At 36.8% G+C, this 23,995-nt stretch overlaps 1 protein-coding gene and 1 long non-coding RNA gene across 2 annotated transcripts; one reads left to right on the top strand and one right to left on the bottom strand.

Moving 5' to 3' along the window:
- The first annotated feature begins 4,643 nt into the window (after positions 1–4,643).
- sox21b (SRY-box transcription factor 21b) lies at positions 4,644–6,639 on the top strand. The gene has a single exon (XM_026271114.1). The coding sequence runs from the start codon at positions 5,074–5,076 to the stop codon at positions 5,800–5,802; it is 729 nt and encodes a 242-aa protein (XP_026126899.1). The 5' UTR covers positions 4,644–5,073; the 3' UTR covers positions 5,803–6,639.
- Positions 6,640–11,195: 4,556 nt separating this feature from the next.
- LOC113109298 (uncharacterized) lies at positions 11,196–22,163 on the bottom strand. Its single transcript, XR_003292927.1, has 4 exons — positions 22,009–22,163; positions 20,772–21,038; positions 11,818–11,885; positions 11,196–11,654 (listed from the first exon to the last, which is right to left on the bottom strand). It is a non-coding gene; the product is annotated as an uncharacterized LOC113109298 (long non-coding RNA).
- Between the last annotated feature and the right edge of the window lie 1,832 nt (positions 22,164–23,995).

Genomic DNA, 23,995 nt, shown 5'->3' with positions numbered 1-23,995 from the left:
ACTGATTATATATAAATGTATAGCCCATATATATTTTACCCTCTGCATATTTCATTCCAAGAAAATACTTTCACATGTCACACTGGGAGAAAAAAAAACTAAATGTGTATAATTAATGTGTTGTCTATAAAAATTAGCGAGAAGCTTAGTTTATAATATATGACTTCACTGAGCTGTTTACAACATATATTTAGCATTAATTAGAATATATTTTGACCAGACATAATATATTTTTTTCTGCATATGGGTTGGTTTACTTCTGTGAAATAGTTCAATCTAATCAAAACTGTTTTATACAGCGTGCATGTGCTGTGTATTTTACTGCTGACATTGCAGGCCAAACTGGCTTCGACTGGAAACAGCTCCATAGTGAGCCTATGTAGACGGCACACATTGAGACAGAGCACCAGGTTTCGGGAAAGAGGCGAATATCACCAAAGAACTCTCCACTTTCTACACTCAGAACACTGACACCATATAAAACACGCTGAATGCGAAGGAGAATGAATGGCTTTCTGTTTTGTGTCAGACATCACATCTGCTTCAGCAGAAAAAGGAGAAGTGTATGGAGAAAGCCAGGCATTGTGATGAGATAATAGGATGGATGAGAAACATTGTGAAGTTTAAGCTGATTCCAGCTCAAAATGCTATCATTACGTCTCTCTGTAATGCAGGTGATGCTGCTGATAGAGGAGCAGCTATCAGGTGGCAGTCTGGGTAATTACAACTCTCTGTGTGGACCGGGCTGTGATGCAGCCACGATAAGCTGGAAGAATAGAGAAAAAGCGAGCGGGCGATAATGCACACCGGCTAAATGCTTCAAAACAGTGTATCATCACAAAGTCATCACAATGCCTGTGGGGGGAAAAGACTCTGATTTGTAAACCGCAGGGGTATGAGAGTGGAAACGATGAATACTTCTCCCCGCCCCCTCCAGTTTATTCTTCAGTTAAACATGCAGCTCTTGGGAGACGCCGGCGAAATTTGATTTGACAAACGGCTCAGAAGGTCGCATGGTAAACGGCGTAAGATTTCGGAGCCAGCCTCAAGGAAGACAGATACTGTCACTCTTTGACTGAGACATGGCTTATCACTCCTCCTGTTTTCTCACTGTACATCATTGCCTTTTACTCTCAGATTTCAGAGCGTCTGTCGGTTTAGTGAGCGATTAGCCTGAGAGGACCAGAACAGGAGAGAGCGAGAATTTTTCACGAGGACACCTAGCGATCATGTAATGTTTCCACAGAATAATGACATTTTTAATAGAAAATGTTTATATTATTTGTATATATTTTTTATATTGGTAAATAATTGTATTTTTTTTTATTATATATATATTTATATATATATATTTTTTTTTTATTTTATTATTTATTTATTTTATTCTGTGCTGGATATTTGGATCCAAACCTGATGAAAGATTACAGCGCAAACACGACTTTGACAGAAACTCACAGATCTAGTTTCAGTCCAAATGCCTGGGAGCTATTTGTAGTAGCTATTTTGTTTATCTTTTAAACACGTGATTATGTCTATAAATGTGTGGGCTTTAAATAGTGCCAAATTCTGCATAATTTCTTAAAACCCATGACTGTAATGATTCAGACGAATTAAATTCTGTATTTTTCATTTTCTTTCACTATTGTTCTTAAGTTCATAATTTAGCATCTGCTCATTAGTCAAAAGTCAGCTAAGTCAAGTAGAAATGAAACACAGTTGGTTATACTTTAAGGACTGCTGCTGATATATTATGCCATAATATTGAATCTTAAGCTGACTTTATGCACAATCTTCTCTTTAAACTTCATCAAAGTTAGAAATCTGTAGGAAACAGAAATAAATACTGGTTATTTTCTGCCAGTTTACAGATGTTTCCTTTAAAACACAACACATGCAATGCATAATTCAAACTACAAGTACAAAAAAAAAAAAAATCATAGTATCACTTTTTTTTTAGCACTTTTATGGATCCATTCACCTAAAAAAAGCAAGTCGTCCAAAAAATACAATAATAATTATAAAAACTTGTTTGTTTTCTAGCATGCAGTGGATCTGTTGGCTTATTTAGGCCATGCAGTTAAACATCTCAAACTAGAGGAAGGGAGTTTATATGACAGAGCATCTGATAAGAGTCACTTATATTCTCCAGCCTCCCTGTAATGACCACTCTTTCATCAGTGAGAAAGCGCCTCCACACCCCAGCTTCAGTTTGAAGGGCTCTATTGCAGTCCTGTGTCACTGAGAGATGACACGATAGGCAAAGTGTACAGCTTCTACAAAGAAATGCCCATCTCTTCCCGTAAATCGCTTCCTCTGCTGTTTGAGACACGCTAAAGTCTGATTCAAGTTCACATGGAGTTCATGTAAAACTCAAGGTCAAGACTCAAATGAAAGAGCTTTGGCTGTTCCTCAAGTTTCTCAAACCGACTCTACAGACTCCTCTTTTATGTACTTTTAATTGTCATACATCACAGTCAAGGAATGCGTAAAAACTATTTATAAGCTGAACATTGAAATTTCAATTTGTGTCGGCATACACACACACACACACACACACACACACACACACAAGATATATAATATCTACATACATTTAGAATAATTTATAATGCATAAATTATTCTGCTATATATCAGCCAACAGACCACAATACCTGAGATATTTAAAAAGCATTTATATAATTATAAAATTAAAATCATTTTTGGTACTAGCTAATCAAAATGTGTGTGTGTGTGTGTGTGTGTGTGTGTTGGGGAGTGGGGGTTATTGCTTTAAACTATTTGTTGGTATCAAAGCAGAGGCGGCGGTGTTTATGCATTGATTCACTTCAATCTATTTATTTTTCTTAATCATCGACTGTTTGAAGGGTTTAAAAGGACGTTTTGGCCGCTCACGTGATATTTTTGCTGTCGCCTGAAGCATCTGAAACATAAATTCCCCACAGAAGAGAACAGGACAGAGATGGACACGTCAGAGCTGCTGTCTGTCAATCATCTGCTCTGACACTCATCATCATCATCATCATCATCATCATCTTATCTTCACTGTATCCCGCCGGACTTCAGCCTGAACAAAAGACATGCATATAAAGGCCGAGGGCACATCGCCATAACAGTACAACATTAATCTCATTCGAAAGGCGTAATTAAATTTCAGAAGCCACGTTTGGGCGAATAATGAAGAGGAAACCAGGCTTATGGCGAACAATAGATTTCAAACACCCATGTAGCTGCTCAGCATTTAGCGCTGCTTGTCTTTTAATTCACAGATGACTTTCTTCACAATAAATGTGAATGATTTTTTTTTTCTTATCTGCATCTTATTTGCTCCCTACCAAGGCTCTGCATCTTTTAAATGTATGATTATTAATCATGTTGGCATCATCTCTGATAAAACCGGATTATGTGCCTTTCTCTTTAAAATAATTAGAAGCTTTGACTTTCGATTTGGATAATAATAAGAATAGGCTAATAATAATAAACACAAAAATAATTAGAATAAAACTGGTATGCGTGCACGGCAATTTTCTGTTTCAAATACAAACGTATGTTGGTATTAAGAGCTAGGGAAAATGCAATGCCATTTTCTGCAATTAAATGATTTTCCCACTGGTTAAAAGCTGTCATATTAGGTATCATTTTAATAATAGGGAACAACAGAGAACGTGCGCACAGAATCCACTTAAACATACAATTTGCACAAGGGCTCTCTCATATATCTGTAATTGCACAGTGAAATATTCCTCAACCTCATTCTCGGGTCACGATGCGCTGCCTTCTGAAAATCCTTTGAAGTCGGAGAGAAAGAAGCGACAGAGAAACTCTGAGGAAGAAAAAGTTCTCTGAGTGCGATAAACACCTCACGCTTTATCTAGCTTATTATTACCCGTGTGTGTGTGTGTGTGTGTGTGTGTTAGAGACGTATTCAGATAAATTAAAGAAGACGTGCGTTCCGTTTGGTCAAGACAGCTGATTTTTTTTTTCTGATTTAATTTCGTGATGTATTGCATTAATGTGACTTTTATGTGCAAACGGAACGCACCCCAGGCATATGAACACAAAATATAAATAAAAAGTGATTTATTAGGTTATATTTGCTAAAGGTGACTCAATATTGACGGTCAATATAAGTTCTCTAACGTTTCAGGAACTAAACACATCAGACTGTTAAAATGCAAATGAGTAAAAAAAAACGAAGTTTAATTTGGTGTTAAATAGACGAAAATCGCGTTCACCTGAGGAGGTAACCATAGCAACAGTCGAACACTTTTCGTCAGGATCGTTATTAAATGGAACGTTGACAAAATACAAATAATTCTGATAGTATGTTGTTTATAAACAAATCTTTGTTAAAAAAATTTATAGAATTTACAATTTGGTTTGTGAGATTGACAGATTGCACTACTAAAATCCCAGATAAATGTATTTCAAATGCGAAAATCGTTATATAATTAGCGCACGCTTACGTGGAGTAGGCTATTATTAAAGTACTACACTCATATGCTTAAGTTGGAACACACACACACACACGATGTCGGACTGCTTTTCACTCTGAGCAAAGCGAGTTTATCATTTCACTCTCTTTCCTCGCGCTGGGTGGGATTTTGGAGCGCCCCGGGTCTGTCAGCTGTAGTGCGCATGCGCCGAGGGCCCTTTCAGCACCTGCCAGCGCGCTCCTTACTTCACATGTTGCAACTCTCGGTTGACAATCACTCGACTGAAGCTATCAGCTGCGGTTGCTTCACCATGGTGAAGAGGAAAACAACAGTTGAGCAGAGCTAAGGAGGAAGACGCTTCTTGTTCACCCTCTTCGACTTCATCAACAACTTTTTGAGGATATACTAAAGATGCATCTGAGAACATTGCTTTCGTGAAAGTTTAAGAAGAATTACGCTTGGACTGTTTTTTCTTTTTTTTTTCTTTTACGCGTCGGAATGAAGCAGTGAATTTAAAGCAAGCCCGGAGACTTTTACATCGCGTAGCCTACTCTCAAACCACGCGAATCTTCGCCGAAGTGACAGCTCCGTCGGTGGATCTGTAGCTACCTGAGCAGGTGAAGCGAGCGCTCGCCATCATGTCCAAGTCTATGGATCACGTAAAGCGTCCCATGAACGCGTTCATGGTGTGGTCCCGAGCGCAGCGGCGGAAGATGGCCCAAGAAAACCCGAAAATGCACAATTCCGAGATCAGCAAGCGACTAGGAGCGGAGTGGAAACTTCTGACGGAGTCCGAGAAGAGGCCGTTCATCGACGAGGCGAAGCGACTGCGCGCGATGCACATGAAGGAACACCCTGACTACAAATACAGACCCAGGCGCAAGCCCAAGACTTTAATGAAGAAAGACAAATTCGCGTTCCCCATGGCGTATAATTTGGGCGAGCACGAGGCGCTGAAAGTGGGCGGCTTACCGAGTGGAGCGCTTACCGAATCGTTAATGAGCAACCCGGACAAGGCGGCAGCGGCGGCGGCGGCAGCAGCAGCGAGAGTGTTCTTCAACCCTTCCATGTCTACAAACCCCTATTCGTTTCTTGACTTCAGCTCAAAAATGACAGAACTTTCTCCACCGTCTTTCTCCTACGCCTCACCGTTGGGTTACCCGACAGCGGCGACGGCTTTCTCCGGAGCCGGCGCACACACCCACACGCATTCACATCCATCACCGGGAAACCCGGGCTACATGATCCCGTGTAACTGCGCGGCTTGGCCGTCTGCAGGGCTCCAGCCACCTCTCGCCTACATTTTATTACCTGGAATGGGCAAACCACAGCTTGAACCGTACCCCGCGTACGCGGCGGCGTTATGAGACTCTGAAACAGTTTGTAAATGTGAAATCAACGCAATACACGTGGAGCATGAACATGTGATGCCACGATCTTCATATCAGCTATCACATGTGTTTGTATCATGATTAACGCCTCTGGTGTTCTGTTCGGCGTGGATATTAATGACAGACCATCCAGAATGCCCTCATCAATGTGAAGAGTTCAGACTCACCTGTTGACTCTGTGACTAGTTTACCGTGTGCCGCTATTGCAGAGAAAATTGGGTGATACTGTTCAAGTGGTTGCATTTTAGATATATTGAAAAAAACAAACAAACATTGTTTTATTATGAAAATCAACCTTGATGAATTCCCGCGCAGTTTTTTTCTTCTTCTTCTTTTTCAAATCAGTCATGTTGCTGTAAATGTGTACAGTTTTATTAAATCATATCTGGATAGTGCTCTAAATGGTTTGACTAGAAATCAGGTGTAGGCTATATTTTGAGTTTCGAATACTATTCCATGGATGTATGTAATATTTATTGTTCAGTCAGTGAAACTACCCTATTTGTTGATCGCGGGACACGCCGTGTCCTTTAATATTTTTTTTTTGCACAAAGGGAAATTGATATTGAGCACTTATAAGTGTCATTTATTCAAAAGAAACAACATGGCCAAGTTTCTGAAATTTCGAGGGTGCTGGTCCGTCAACATATTCTAGATCACACGATCGTAAGAAAGTCAGTTTTTTTTTTTACTAACTCGAAGTGAAATTGTATGTTATATGTTTTGCATAATTCCACTTATATGTACTTAAATGCCTATCGTTCATTTACTGAACAAGGGGGATATAATAAAGCGTATGCGGAAAAAAGGAAATTGCTCTGTAGTTCTTACAAGATTTGTATCTTGAATGCCTTTACTTTTTCGGACCAGGTGAAGTGTAAAGTATCCTCTAAAGGACGCTTTTGTTCGGGCTTTGAATAGAATTACTCAGAAATCTCAAGCAGGTCTTTGTAATCAAGAGCCAGAATCCTGATTTATCACAACTCGGATCATGAATAGGAAGGAAGATAAAGAAGAGGAGTTTACTTTTAAGCAGAAAAACGAAACCGTTTAGAAATACTTTTCTTAGTCAAATAGAGCTATTGTATTAAAAATGGGAACACTCTTGTCCATTTAATGTTTTATGTACTCACCAGTTGTCATTATTTATGCATATTACACATGCACATTATTCAAACGGGGTTGCATTATTCATAACTTTCGTAGAATTTACTCCTTTATTTCCAATATGCTCCGTGTCGGGTCGATCTTAATGTAAACTGCCCTCTTAGATTACACTAAGAAGTTAATTCGTATGGCTCAGACCAATTATGCTAAACTAATTTGGACTGTCCAGGGATAATTACCTCCGCCACGGTTAATTGGATCTTTTCTCTGGCTGTATTCTCTATTGTCACACCGCGATCGCTGCTCTCCACGGAACTTCCTGCTTCGCTTTGGAAAAGTGACCTTGTTGCACTTGTTATGAACCAGACGAATCAACAAATCACCGGGGTATAGATGCACATTATTCACAGGACACACACCTTTTCAAGAGTGATCCTTTTTTAATTTCAGAGCAGCTTCTTGGTGACCTTTTGCACGTTATTTAAAAAAAAAAAGTCAACTCACTCTCTTTTTCCAAACCTATTAAGCATTTGAAATTTGCATTTCAGTGCAATATAGTTATTGCAAAGTAAATATTTGTTTTAAGTGTTGTGCACATTATTTTAAGGATAGACACGGTTTCAAGAATTATCCTTTTTATTTCAAAACAGCTTTCTGACAACCTTTTAAACGTTTGCAACACTACTGTAGAGATTTGCATTTCAATGCAACCTAGACATTTTATATTTTAAACATGTTATTGTTTTTTCTTTTTTTTTTTTGGTTTGCAACTTAAGCTTTTGAAAAACTTATGAAAAACTTGTCTGAAAGATTGCATTCCAATGCAACCTAAGTAGATATATTAAAATAATACTACTTCTATTAGTACTTTACACCGCAAAAAGGTGAGCAATAAAAATGTGCTGATTTATTTCTACCCTCCATGACCTTTAAAATGGCTTTTGCCAATGCAACCGGGTTGATTCAGCGAATATCTCAAAAATCATTTAGCTGTCACCACATATGCATATTTTAAATGTCCTGAAAAACATATATATTTTTTTGTTTAGTTTCTGAATTGGTCTCTGTGTTACTGAAATGCCTGAAAAGGTCGTCGCTCCACAAAAAGAGTGCACATTACCAGCCCAGTGACCATTTTTCTCTTTTTTTTTATTTTCTCAGCTCTCTTTTCTCCCTCCACTTTTTTTAAAAAGGGGGCACTAACTGAAAGAACTTTGCGTCCCTTCAGTAGGAGCATTTAGACAGTCGAGGAGGTTTTGTCTCGGAACAAAACCTGAGTTGGGAGGCCTTTGTGAGCCTGTTGTTTGTTGAAGTGGAGCTCAGCAAAAAGCGCCTGCTTTCCCTCATTGTGGTTAAAGCAATCAGTGGTATTTGGAAAACTGTTAGCATTGTGCACTTCTTCTGTGTTCATTGTTGAGGATTTCTTTTCACAAGGCTTTTTTTTTCTTCCCCCCTTTTTTTCAGGCAATCCAGCTGGCCGGGGTGAATAGCGCTGCAATGTGTACACGCTTTGTCCCTCCGAGTCCTTCAAGTAGCCTACATTGAATAGAGTGAGTTGACACTGGATGACAGTGAAACAACATAATAAAAAATACATGAGCACATGAATGGAGCCAGGCGCATAAATAAATAAAATGGGTGACCAAAACTGGATAAACTGAATGACAAAACGGTGAAAGGGGAACAAAAAGATATTTAACACGGCAGATTAGCATTAGAAAGGCATCTACAAAGCAGAACAATTGATGAATGCGTTTACAGGCCAAGAAAGGAATGAACTAAATGGCTTTTGAATAGATATGCTTTTTCTTTTCTGGAAAGGAGACCCAGTGGGAAAGGTAGAGATGCGACTATTCAAACAAGCGCATGAGAAAATCTGGAAGAATGAGGAAATTTGTTCATTTACCGAACTAAAAGGTGCCTCTTTTTTTGGCACAAAGTTCGCTGACAAGAGGTAAGCGTTGATACGTTGAGGTATTTTGCCCAGATTTTTGTCCTTATCATCCTCGAATATCATCAGGTGTCAACTATCATAGTGTGCCAAGTTGGGTTTTCTTTCATTAAGGTGGAATATTTAACTAAAAGACAGTTTCCCAGTTGACTGATGACATTAAGAATTGCAAATATTGTTTTGTATAACATGCTTTCTGAAATGTTATGTGTAAATATGAAAGTGAGGCATTATCTAATTATAAAATGCATACATCTCCTAAAGATAAATCTGAGCAATGGATAATGTCATATGTAAAATCCTGTCAAAAGAAAAATACCCTTTACAATATTTTTAGGAATAAAACTTTACATTTTGGTGCATGTGAGTGCTGCTAAAGTGAGAAATGGCCTTTAAGAAATATGCATTATAATAAAAAAATCATAATAAAATAGATAAAGTTCTCTAATAAAACTAGATGGATTATATATGCACAAATCCCTCTATAAAAACCTGCTATTGAAGTGGAGAAAAAACTCACGGCCTTTAAAGATACTTAATGAAACCTACAGATGCAAAAAATATATAAACGGAGCAATTCCAATAAGGGTGCTCGCACTGCAGTGCTCGGGCCCTAAAAATGCACCTAAATGTGTATTTTGAGTTTTCTTTCCACTAGTTATAAAATACTTGTTATCAAAGCCAAACAACATGAAATCTCAGTCCAGTGCATGTTTTTGCCTGTAGTGTCTTAAATTGTGTTGGGTTGGTAAAACAGCACACAAATGGTCAAAGTTGACACTAGATCACACAGTTTATGTAAAAAGGCTCCAAATGCCACACTTCTTAAAACACAATATCGATTAAATGTTCAGAAGTTCAGACGCCGACCCACTATTACAGGCGGGGGTTTTCTCCAGCATGGGTGTATTTCACACTACAGTGATATCAGATGACAGACAAAGAAAAAGCCACATTTATCCATCCTTAGAATCCTTTGAGGATTTGAACCTATGGACGATTGGTCAGCACACTCTGATTCACTGTCTTTAAAAAGCGCTCATTGATTTTTAGCGATTTGATCCTTTTCAGCCTCACTAAACACTCCAGCCATGATAATAGAAGTTTCCGCCTATGACCCAAATATCCTCCGTGTTGCTTCGACACACAGATTTTTTTCCTCCCTAAAGTGTGTAAAAGTGCTTCCTCTCTACTGGAAATATATGAGCAATGACACTGAAAAACATATCTGTGAGATATTATTTCTATAGCCATGCTGATTGATTAAATATTTTGAGTTTAGAATTCCTCTTAAGGTCATAATGGTACAGTAAATAAAACGCATTTGCACTTCTACTAGATTTTTACAGGACAGTCCTTCAGGATGATGTATGGCCAGATAACACCATAAATAAATCATGCAAATATTGTTAGCAACTGTTTTTTTCTTCTTCTTTTGGCCACTTGTTGAAAGTAATTGATCAATTTCTGCTGTCAAACACTGGCACAAAGATATTGTGCAAGAATTAATTCCTCCCTTACTGCAATTTGAAAACTATATTACACTAAAAAGAGAAAAAAAATATTACATATGATGATTATTTGACATTCTTATAATTTTGGATTGAAATAATAAAATATGCATAATAATGATAATATGCATTATAAGGAACAAGATGCATTTAAAACAATGACTGTAATATTCAAAAATCTTAAAACTAGGATCTGATAAAGTTGATCTTATGTTTTTGTCATTTATGAATATAAATGCATCCATGAATAAAACTCAAATAACAAAATTTAGTTAGATGAACCATTGACAATGTGAACTTGATGTATTAGAAGCAATACACTGCAATATAAATATAAGACGTCAAATAATATAATGCTGGCGGTAAAAATAAAAATAATTAGGTAAGATATTTATTGTTGCCACTATGTTTAAAAATAAAACTCAAATAACAAACTTTAGCATTTAATTAAACTGCAATGATGGGGATTTGACAAATTAGACATAATACACTGCAATATAAAGATAAAAGAGATTTAAAAATATTAGATTTGAGTCTAATCTTTCATGCTGGTGGTAAAATAAGAACATTGTACAAATCATCAAAAAATAGTGCTTTTTAAAATAGAATAACTATTAAAAGATATTAAAAAATAAAGCTCAATAAGAAAAGATATACAATTTGAGTCTAATTCTGCATGCTGGTTTTAAAATATTGTACAAATATTAAAATATATAGAATATCCTTTTTGAAATGTTAAACTATGCATGGAATAATGACTTCTTTTTGTAGCTCAGATAGATGGAAAGTTTTTTTTATTGATAATTTAGATCCACTCTCAACCAATCCAAGATGCAGATGAGTATTTTGGCTCTAAACGAGGTTGCACAAGTCACATGCAGATTCGCACCGAACTCGTGATGTAACTCCATGTCATTTTTGGGGAGAGAGGCGAGCGCAGAGGTAGTTTACCATGGCCTCTCTCTCGGCACAGCATCTCAAAGCCCTCGCTGACTTCTCCAGTTCATTTAAGGCAAATTAAAGTGTGAAAAAGTCTCTCCTGGAGCAATCGCTCCATCATGAGGGCCTTGTGTCAAGCATGTTTATGGGGGCAATGGACTGTATTACCTGTAATCTCTGGAGAAGGACTCTGCCACATTTCCTTACTTCAGTTTGCTCCGAGGAGGGCAAAAACCCCAAAATTATCTCGCATTACCGCAACATCTTGACGTGTCAAATCGAAGCTTCAGAACTCGCCCGTGTCGCTGTGCCCAAGGTCACTAGAAGAAATGAGATAAACACTGCACGTCTTCTGAAGTCTGAACTCTGTACTTAAAAGAGGAAGTTTGTGTCAAGGTATTGTGCACAATAAGCCATGTACAGCAGCGAGGGCCTGCAGGAAGGCAGAAAATCACATGATGAAAATTGGAAAGACACACTCACTCGCAGCGTGAGATGGGTGACAGTTCGACTCCAAACAACCCGAGCGGGACAGTCGCTGAAGGACCATTCTGTGTAGAGATTGACATTTGTAAAACAGACAAATTATTTACAAACTGATGTCCAAATCACATGACGGAAATTGTAGTTAGTACCGTAATCCATTAAATTTCAGGTGATACAAACAGATTTGTTTTTACTTATCACACTGATTTAAATATAATCTTGCACCATATTAATATAAAAATACATGAAATGCATTAAACATCAACGTCAAAGATTCGGGAAGGAACTGCAGGGGGTTTGTGAATTTAATGAAAAGCTAATCTAAATTAAATCCTAAAAATGTTAAATTAAAATAAATCTTTCAATCAAAATAAAACACTTTTTATGCAATTACATGCATGTGACCATGTGAATAATATGCAATCATGTGTAATCTGTAATCTGATTACAAGTATTTTAAAATGTAACATATTCTAGTTACAAGTACTTAATTTTCTGAACACGATTATTTAATCCAGATTACATGTAATCAGTTCCTGCCCATCACTGTTCATAAATAATGTTGTAGTATAAGAAACAAGATGCATTCAAAGCAATCACTGTACATAAATAGGAATATATAAAAAAATCTGTCATTATTTTGAATACAGCATATCAAACTATTTCTGACAGTGTTTTTAATTTTTTTATTTCTACGAATGATGAAATAATCTTCTATTCCTATGTAATTTATTTATTTCCTGTACACTGATGCTGTTTTGAGTGATTCACACAATAAAGTGCTGAAATATCACCTTCTTTTCACGTTTGCATATTAAAAGTGTCCTCCGCACCAGAGATTTGAGGATTTCTAAAATGCATGGGAAATAAAAACACACTTTTAAATATGCATAGTCTTGGAGAAATATTCTGTCAGCTGACAGGATGTTTTTGTTCGTTCTCTAGTTAACTGCTGGCACAGATTGTCTGCCATCATATTAAATTCCCTGGTTTGGAGGCTAAAATGTATCAGTGAGAAATAGAAAATAATGAATCTGAAGAACTTTTAGCCTCAGGAGTTAGTCACAAAGTATTATATCCTCCTATGAGACACCACATGCACAAAAAAAGATAAGTACCTGGCAGTCGGTACACTCGAACCTACATATGCCTATCAATAAAGCAGATTATTTTCTCTGCTTATTACTGAGCTGATCTGGTGGGGGGCTGCAGATTACATCCTTAATGAGAACCAGTGAATCTCTCTCATTTGCTCAAAAACTCCTCTTGAGGAACGTTCTTTGCCTCCCACAGGATTTCTGCAAGCGTTCATAATAATAATAATGATTATTATTATTGTTGGTGTCAAAAAATCCTCCCTGGCTTCAATTTGTACAGCTTTATTTATTCATATTTCAACAGGATTATTTAAGCATGGCCTGCTCTGAATTCCACATTGATTATCGCTTTACATATTGCTATATGCATGTGGATTTGCCCTCACAGTGGTTCTTAAAGCTCACACGGCAAACCACAACCAGATTATAGTATATTGTAATGTATATTTAAGCAATATGGCACTCGAGGCTGAACACAGTCAAAATAGTCTCAACTAAAAGGTTCTATTTTGCATGATTCTGTTCTATTCTATTGCATTCATTTATATTTGATTATTTTACAATCCATTCCTTTGCATCACATTTCCTTAAATTCGATTAAATTGCATTCTATTCTATTTTATTCCATTTCACTGCACTGCGTTCCATTCTATACTATCGTATTGCAGTGCTGTTCTATACTACTGCATTGCATTCCATTATATAGTATTCTGCTGCATTGCATTCTGTTCTATCGCAGTGCATTCTATTCCATTCCATTCCATTCCACTACATTCCATTATATACTATACTATACTATTCCATTGCTTTGCATTCTACTCTGTTCTATTCTACTGCATTGCATTCCATTCCATTCTTTTGCATTGAATTCATTCATATTCTATTCTAATATACTGTATTCTATTCTTATTCTGTTCTATTCTATTGCATTGTGTTTCATAATATAATATATACTATTATATTGCAGTGCATTCTATTCAATTGCAGTACATTCCATTCTGTGCTATTCCTTTCCATTGCGTTATGTTATATACTGTTAAATTGCATTCTGTTCTGTTCTGTTCTTTTCCATTGCATTCCATTTTATTCAATTCTACCATATTGCATTTCACTCTGTTGGATTTTATTCCATTCCTTTGCATTGCATTCCAATTTATTCTATTCTACTGCAGTGCATTCTGTTCTATTCTATTCCATCGCACTGCAAAGCATTCCATTCTATCCTATCCTATTGCAGTGCATTCAACTCTGTTCTATTCCATTTTATTCCATTCCTCTGCATTCCGTTATACTATTCTATTGCATTGCATTCCACTCTGTTCTATTCTACTGCATTGCATTCCATTACATTATTTTGCATTGCATTACTTTCTATACTATTCTATTACATTGCATTCTATTTTATTCTGTTGCATTCAATTCAGTTTTATTCTATCACATTGTGTTCCATTATATACTATTCTATGCATTGCATTCTACTCTATTGCAGTACATTCCATTCTGTTCTTTTCCATTCCATTGCGTTATGTTATATACTGTTCAATTGCATTCTGTTCTGTTTTTTTTTCTATTGCATTGAATTTTATGCTATTGTACAGTATTGTTCAAAATAATAGCAGTACAATGTGACTAACCAGAATAATCAAGGTTTTTAGTATATTTTTTATTGCTACGTGGCAAACAAGTTACCAGTAGGTTCAGTAGATTCTCAGAAAACAAATGAGACCCAGCATTCATGATATGCACGCTCTTAAGGCTGTGCAATTGGGCAATTAGTTGAAAGGGGTGTGTTCAAAAAAATAGCAGTGTCTACCTTTGACTGTACAAACTCAAAACTATTTTGTACAAACATTTTTTTTTTCTGGTATTTAGCAATCCTGTGAATCACTAAACTAATATTTAGTTGTATGACCACAGTTTTTTAAAACTGCTTGACATCTGTGTGGCATGGAGTCAACCAACTTGTGGCACCTCTCAGCTGTTATTCCACTCCATGATTCTTTAACAACATTCCACAATTCATTCACATTTCTTGGTTTTGCTTCAGAAACAGCATTTTTGATATCACCCCACAAGTTCTCAATTGGATTAAGGTCTGGAGATTGGGCTGGCCACTCCATAACATTAATTTTGTTGGTTTGGAACCAAGACTTTGCCCGTTTACTAGTGTGTTTTGGGTCATTGTCTTGTTGAAACAACCATTTCAAGGGCATGTCCTCTTCAGCATAGGGCAACATGACCTCTTCAAGTATTTTAACATATGCAAACTTATCCATGATCCCTGGTATGCGATAAATAGGCCCAACACCATAGTAGGAGAAACATGCCCATATCATGATGCTTGCACCTCCATGCTTCACTGTCTTCACTGTGTACTGTGGCTTGAATTCAGAGTTTGGGGGTCGTCTCACAAACTGCCTGTGGCCCTTGGACCCAAAAAGAACAATTTTACTCTCATCAGTCCACAAAATGTTCCTCCATTTCTCTTTAGGCCAGTTGATGTGTTCTTTGGCAAATTGTAACCTCTTCTGCACATGCCTTTTTTTTAACAGAGGGACTTTGCGGGGGATTCTTGAAAATAGATTAGCTTCACACAAACGTCTTCTAACTGTCACAGTACTTACAGGTAACTCCAGACTGTCTTTGATCATCCTGGAGGTGATCATTGGCTGAGCCTTTGCCATTCTGGTTATTCTTCTATCCATTTTGATGGTTGTCTTCCGTTTTCTTCCACGTCTCTCTGGTTTTGCTCTCCATTTTAAGGCATTGGAGATCATTTTAGCTGAACAGCCTATCATTTTTTGCACCTCTTTATAGGTTTTCCCCTCTCTAATCAACTTTTTAATCAAAGTACGCTGTTCTTCTGAACAATGTCTTGAACGACCCATTTTCCTCAGCTTTCAAATGCATGTTCAACAAGTGTTGGCTTCATCCTTAAATAGGGGCCACCTGATTCACACCTGTTTCTTCACAAAATTGATGACCTCAGTGATTGAATGCCACACTGCTATTTTTTTGAACACACCCCTTTCAACTAATTCAACTAATTGCCCAATTGCACAGCCTTAAGAGCGTGCATATCATGAATGCTGGGTCTCATTTGTTTTCTGAGAATCTACTGAACCTACTGGTAACTTGTTTGCCACGTAGCAATAAAAAAATATACGAAAAACCTTGATTATTCTGGTTAGTCACATTGTACTGCTATTATTTTGAACAATACTGTATTGCATTGCACTCTGTTGGATTCTATTCCATTCCATTGCAGTCTCATGGATTTAGGTCACAATGCTAAATACATATAATTAAAAGCACACACTTAGTTTAGATAAACAACATTAAAAACATTTAAAGAGGCAAAAACACTTCCAATAGCTTTTGTCAAGTTTTTCTTTAGCTGTCTCAGTAATATGACTATAGCACAATGCTTGCAATCAAATCATACTATTTCACCCCTGAATCATATTAATTGTATTCTATGATAGATAAATTCAACTCACAATTTCTTCATATTGAGCGCTCAATATGTTATTTGACAAAACAACCACCATAACAATATTTAAACACTCAAATCAATGTAATTTCTTTGCTACAGCAAGCAAAAGCACATTATCAAACCCATGTTTTAGCATAACTGGAACAAATAGTTACTCTAATAACACACTTAATCTATTTTGAACGCTGTTTCCATAGTGGGAATCATTACAAAAGATACACATATCATTTCATGCCAGAAAACAATGATTACAAATGCACAATTCAATGCATTGTAGAAAAATCTGCATGTTATTTATGAAGATTTGATGATCACTAATTTGAATCTTCTAGAATACAAATTAAAAGACCCCAAATCAAAATGCTTTGCTGTGTTTTTACAATGCACACACAATAAAAAGATTGTGTGGGTTTTATGAAATCCTCATGAATTGCACAACTTCTGTGCAACCCCCTCGTCACTTTCTCTTCTTGTCACATCACTCATCCATGTGTCAACAGTGCAAACTTTTCCAGAAAGTTTTCCAGTCACACACCAGAATGCCGTTGTTTGTATTCCTCTTCATGAACTCTTTTCTAACCCACGAGCGTGTTTGAAACCTGGAATAACCCTCAGACCTTTCTAGCTCTCGCTCACTGTCGATACGGCAGCGATGCATTCAAAAAGACACGCTTTCTGACTAAAACCGGATCATTAGGGTGAAATGCACACCAAAATATCATCTGCAGCACCGTGAAATAACGAGACGTGCATTTATGTATGTAGGACAGCGTGTAAATGCGAGTCATTAGGCCATTAATGTCAGACTCATTGCGTCCTGGTGTCACTCTGCACTTCTCAACACTTCTGCTGATATTAGTTTAACAAATGCAGTTTGATGCAAGATAAATAAATGTTCAAACGCTCATGTTTAGGTATTGAATTTGTGCATCTCGGTAATTTGATTTACAATCAGAGGTGACAGGCCGGTGGGCTCAGGTAGAGCTAAAGCAAACACACGAGGAGCGGCTGCCTGCGACAGAGCTTTATTAACTCCACCTCAGATATGCTAAAGTGCCTAGATACAAACACTTTGTCAAAATCAGGCTATTTATACATGGTAAAAGTATGCAACTTTGTATTCAGTTCTGAAGAGTAGCTGTGCTGAGATATCTACATTTAATGAAACGATCCGATGTGTGCAATGACAGGTGAACTGATCGCTTTTTCATACCTTTGGAGATTCAACACTGTGAGTGTGAAGTTTCAACTTTGTCTCAAATGCATAACAATGAGTCAATAGTTGTCATCCAGTATGAGTATGAAGTATTATTTCATTGCACATAAACAATGGAAGCAATTCCCCATCTAGAAACATATATACATGTATAGAATTATTATATTTATTAATGAAGGATTATATAATTAAAATATTAAAACTTACTTTATAAAAGTATATAGCATTATATATATTACAATTGTAAAAGAATTACATTAAGTATAAAGTAAAATTCTCTGTATGCACTTGACTAACAGATTCAATTAAATGATAAATTCATAACATTGATTTCTTAAATAAATATTATATATAAATAACATTTATATTTAATCATTTATAAGAATTATTATATTAAATTTAATTTATTAAGTAGAAAAATTAGATTGAACTAATGTATTACATTATTAGTGATCTGCTTCTATAATTACTTAAAGAGAGAAAAAGTCAGTAGTTGTTAATATAAAGCTAAATAAATCAGCTCAGATTCTTTGGTGAGAAATACTTGATACATTAGTGAGATCTTAGATGAAACATGCACTATATATATGTATATATATGCATCAATGTAAATGTATATTGCATAGTTATTATATATTGTGTATCTATATATTGCAAACTTTCCATTTGCTCTCTCTTTAATTCCATGGAGTTCTAAACTGATACACAGATGTAAATATCACAGATTAAAATGCATTTGTATGATTCAATCTTTTAGGCCTCAACTTTGTCTCAGATGCTTCTAAAATTATGAGAAAAAAAGAGGTATTAAAGAGACCTCAGTTGCCATTTTTCTATTCTAAAGAGATGCACAAATCAAAATCTCAATGCATCATGCATGTGAGAGCTGATGTTTGCATGCAGAATAAAGGCGGAGAGCGAAGTATCTCCTTTAAAGCAGGACCTGAAATTCTTGTTTTTGGCAAACACGCCTGACCCAAATTTTCTGCCCCCTTCCTCCTCTGTAAGATGCTTTAGCAATCCTCACGCCCCGAGGGCGACTGTGTATCCTTTAAGGAAGAGGGGGGGAGCCTGCCAATGCCTTTCCATATAGCATGCTTAATGACAGATCAACGCCGCCAATATAAGTCTTTCTTGTAGCAATAATTAGTGAGGGATCCGCACTCCAACAAGCCGGTTTGCTGAGTTAATACCAAAGACAGATTACAGGCGGTGCCAAAGAGTGCCCTGGCATGTAGCTGGCAGTGCTTCCCCCTCCAAAAAAGAAAAAAGCTTGACATCACATTAGCACACGGTCAAGGAGTTACATCCTAACACTTCCATAATCTGCTTTCCTGCACAATTAGCCTGCCATAATAAGTCACTGTCAAGACACCGGGGGAGAAAGAGAGATGGGGGCAGGGGGCTTCACCCACGGTCTGACGGGCCATGCTTGTGTTGCCTGTCTGTAATGGAGACGCTGAGATTATGTGGCCCTCCAGAATTCCCAAAGGGCAGTGTTTTTCTGGAATTAAGGCCCAGTGTCTCACTGAGCCTCAATTATCTAACCAGAAAAATCAAGCGTAAATGAGGCAGGAACAAACGTCAACTGGGTCTGAATCAAATCAGAACCTCTTCTTAAAATTCCAATTTGAGAACGGAATTTTTGAATTGAGCAAACAAAAGGAATGCGGAATGGAATTCAAACACATTTAAATAGAATACATTAAAATGGTTTAAAATATTCGTTTTTTTCTAACATTTTCTCCTTTTGGTGTGAATTACTAAGGTGTTTTATTGCAAAACATAAACAATTCCAAAAATATTAGTTAAAAAGCCCCCTGCAGAAACGATATATTTAATAACTATAATAATTTATAAACATATATATATATATATATATATATATATATATATATATATATATATATATATATAAAACGATTTAAAAATTGTATTGAAATATATAAAGAATATTATAAAATATTATATTTAATGTATTATAAAGTAATAAATAGTACAATAATACAATAATTATATTGACACAATAATTCTATAAGTCAAGTTTGGATCCTTGGCTAATAAAGATTTTGTGATTTAAATTAAGGAACTTTTATTGATCTAATTGACACCATAAGCAATTCACATGTATAAACACCTAAGTAAAATTCTTAATCATATAGTTGTGATGATTTTCCTTCTTTTTTGGGGGAAATCTTCTTATGCATCCTGTGGAGCGTGGCCAATCCAGTCCAGTTCCGAATTCCAGATCCGGATCCAGAACTCCAATTTGGAATTTTCTCTCATGACCCCGTCGACCTTTTCGAGCGCTTGACTAAAAAAAGCTTTTGCTGCAAACTTGAGGAAACTCTGCGGAAGAGAACGAAGCAGCGACAAGAATGAGGAGTGGAGAGACGGGAAAAAGAGGAGAAACACACACACACACACACACACACACACACACACATGTGTGCTGATGACACCCGGTTCCATTCTTCCGCTCTTTCCTTCTCTCCGCTCCGTGCCTGGCAGCACAGAAGGGCTAAGCTGGGAGCTGTAATGTCATTAAATTGCAAATGCTTTTTTTTCTTCCTTGCCGACACACACTGTTTACTTATCTGGCAAAAACATATGTTGGAGGGAATCCGTTAAATTCTGCCCATTGCCTTGGGTGAAAGTGCAATAGAAACGGACCCACTGAGCACCTTCAGTTGTCTCCTTTTAGCACTTCTCCTTATCTACAAGGCTGCTTAGCAGCAAACTGGCGAGTTCAATGAAAAATGAAGATACAGCGCGAGATTAGGCCCGAGAACAGTGAGAGGTAGACAGCTTGCGGAGAGGGTCATCCTGTCGCAAATGATTTTCAACTCCCCTCCTTTTCCATCTGCATAAATGACTATTTTTAAGGCATCTCCCGCGCCTGTATATTTTTCCCACTCTGTCACACATTTAATTTCACGCCCCGTGTTCTGAATATGCTTAAATGCATATCTCCGATGCACCTTTAAGCCCACGGAAAGAGGACTTTGGGGGAGGGAGAGATGGGACGTGCTGTAGAGATGCCGAGAGGATGCTGGGAAGGGGCGGCTCGGCAAAATTAAAGATAAAATGGTGTGATTTGCACTACAAGTCTATTACTTTATGGCATTTACATAAAGTTTACCTCTGCAGTTCCGCCGCTTCTCCTCCCCTCCTCCGGACCACCTTCCCGTCGATTGGCTCGTATAAATATGTATAAATCTTTGTTTTGGGGGGAAAACAGAATTCGGGAGTGGCACAGAAAGTTTGAAGGGTCTCACGTCGCTGGTTCTTCTCGGGATCGTCGGCTATCTACCCACAATCCTCCGGGAGAAGGCCAAGAGCATCCTGACAGTAAAATCCCAAATCAGTTGTTTCTGTTTGAGGACCACCTGCTCCTCAGATGTTTCTCCTGAGAGAAGGACACAGAATAAAGTCAGAGATGACCTGTGGTGCTCTGTTTGGATTTCACTGATGTGGACTTTTTACACTTTCTAACGCCAGATGTATTTTGATATGGTATTTTATTTTATGAATGTTTATTTAATTTCTCTCTTGAAATATTGTCATTCCGAATTAATGGAATTAATATATATATTAATATGCAATTTGCAATATGCAATATATTTATGTATTGACTTTGATAATATATATATATATATATATATATATATATATATATATATATATATACATATATATATATATATATACATATATATATATATATATATATATATATATATATATATATATATATATATATATATATATATATATATATATATATATATAATCAAAGTCAATACATCAATAAATACAATATTAAAAAATATATATTACTCTTCACTGTTTGCTGACATCTGCCTAATTTTGGTGCAGGAGAGAAATCTGAAAAAGTTGATACTTCAAAAAATGAAATTAAATGGCATTTTAGTTCAGTTACATTTTATTTTGACCTTGTTACATATACTTTAATTATACATTTAATTACTGAGTAGTATCAATTAACTATGTGTACCTATATACTGTATGGTTAGGGTTAAGGTCAGGGTTTAGATTATGGTTAGTTGCATGCAATTTTGCACAATTAATTACTATTACAATAGTGCGCACATGTAACAAGGACACTGTCAAATAAAGTGCAACCAGATTATTACAATAAAATGTTTTAATATCATCATATATCATAGTCTTCTTGTAGTTTAACTGTATTTATGTATTTTTAAATTTATGTATTTATTTACTCTTCCTTGAAATATTGTTATTCTGAATTAATGTTGATTTTTTTTCATTAACGGGGACATTTCACACATTTAGTGAAAAAGTGCATAAATAAAGGCCTACTGTAAAAACACAAAAAGGAAAGAAGAGTATTTCACCTCATTCTGGTGGAAGCCTCTGAAAGCATCGTCTCTGAGCAATGCTACATAAAGCAAAGGGAGAGTTCTGCAAACTTAGGAAAACACCTGCTTCTTCAGAGCTCTTCCTCTGTTTCGGCGGGAGGTCCGCTTCTGTTTCCGGCTGAGGGACGCCTGCGGATTGGCCAGCGCAGAGACTGGGCTATTCAGAGCACGCGCGCTTCTTCTTATTGTCTGGGCCGCTCCACGTTTGAATACTCTCTCTCTCTCTCTCTCTCTCTCTGCGTCCAAACAGATGAGAAAGGCTTAGGAGGCGCACGGCTTTCTCTCCACTCCTTTTTTTTATTTGCAATTAAATGCATTTCAAATGGAACAACTCTACAGAAAGCAATTTCGATAAGAGAAGAAAAGGCCATTGCTTTCCCCCACCTCCATTGTTGCGACTTTTGCATTTCAGCCGCATTCTGTTATGTGAAATTGCACAATCGAAAACATATCTCGACAGTGGATGTGCCTCAAAAATTTAATAGTCCCATATTGAAAATTAAATTGCATCTTAGAAATCATTTAAGCCCTTTTCTCGTTTTCTTTCTCGAATGCCTTTCATCCGGCACACTTTTTGCTTTTGGCTTTTGACTTGCGACAAAGGTCCTAATTGTATTTCACTAAAACTGAAACGTTATATTTCCTTTTTATTTCCCGACTTGCCCCGACCACATTTCTTCCCCTCAAAAGCATGCGATAAAATAAGGACATTCGAATTAGAGCCATCTGGTCACGAGCTCCTCGCGCATTGTGTTGCGTTTTTGTGCGCGAAGCATGCACCGCTGCGAACAATCTCCTCCCCAATTGGCGCATCTTTGAAGGATTTCTGAAGCACTGTAAATAGCTCCAAACCCTCTCTTACAAGGTTTACCCCCGGAGCACTTTGTAACTTATCGCCCTTGCCTTGTGCCTCCTCTATGGCTGGCATTATGCTAAAATGTAAATCGCTAAGCTGCCAGAGATGTGGGTGTCACCATGGAGCAAGGCGAGCGAATAGTGTGTGGATTTCTTGGAGCCGTCGTAAAAGGTTCAGTTAAGCTACACAGTCAGGAATCGCCCCCTTCCATGTCCAAGAAATGTGATTTGAGTGCTGCTGATTTCGCATTTACTTTTCAGGGCGCTGTATCCAGAAATGTGTGCGTGTGTAATTCTCTGCTGTAAAGGCCCAAACCTCTTGCTTGCTGTGTGTGTGTGTGTGTGTGCCAGATGTATACCATGCTGTGTCCAATGTTAGTAAATTGCATATAGTGTTAAAATAAATAGCATGCAAGTACCCATATATCCGACTATCCTTATAGACAAATGATCAGATTTGGGCCACTAAGTGTCAAACCTAAATTAAATGTGCAAGAGAGTTTTGCTGCCCTCTAGAGCCTGTAAATGTGTGGAGGACATACCAAATTTCTTCCTAAATGATCAGTTCTTCTAGTGTGTTGAGAACAGCATACTATCTCTTACTGTTTCTGTAGTACTCGGTATGCACACTGCTTTCTGTTTAAATCAACGACCTCCTGCTCTCTATTCACATAAAGTGCACTGTACACAATAATGTATCCCACGATGCACATGACCTTCCATTTCCAGTGAGAAATAGACTTCCAATATTATTCTTTACACATACCTATAATTTGATAGGTTTGCCAAATGTGCAGGTTTTAAACAGAAATTATTAATGCTTTAATATTTCACTTTATTACACTACATTATTAAAAACGTACCTGTGTGCCTTTGACCACTTTCTGCAGATTTTACAGAGGACTTGTTGACTAATGATCTGAAAAGAAAGGGATTGAACAACAGTTAAATATATAAACATATATTTAATTAAAAAGTACATATAAAATTAGACATATAATACAAAAAAAACAATACTTAAAACAAACTATTGTTAATTATTATAAATACTATAAAAATATTATAAATATAAATTTAGAGAGAGATAGAGGGAGAGAGAGAGAGATAG

Source organism: Carassius auratus, chromosome 9, assembly GCF_003368295.1.
Source record: "Carassius auratus strain Wakin chromosome 9, ASM336829v1, whole genome shotgun sequence".
Lineage (NCBI taxonomy): Eukaryota > Metazoa > Chordata > Actinopteri > Cypriniformes > Cyprinidae > Carassius > Carassius auratus.
The sequence above is the reverse complement of the archived record's forward strand: the minus strand, read 5'-3'. Positions and strand labels throughout refer to the sequence as shown.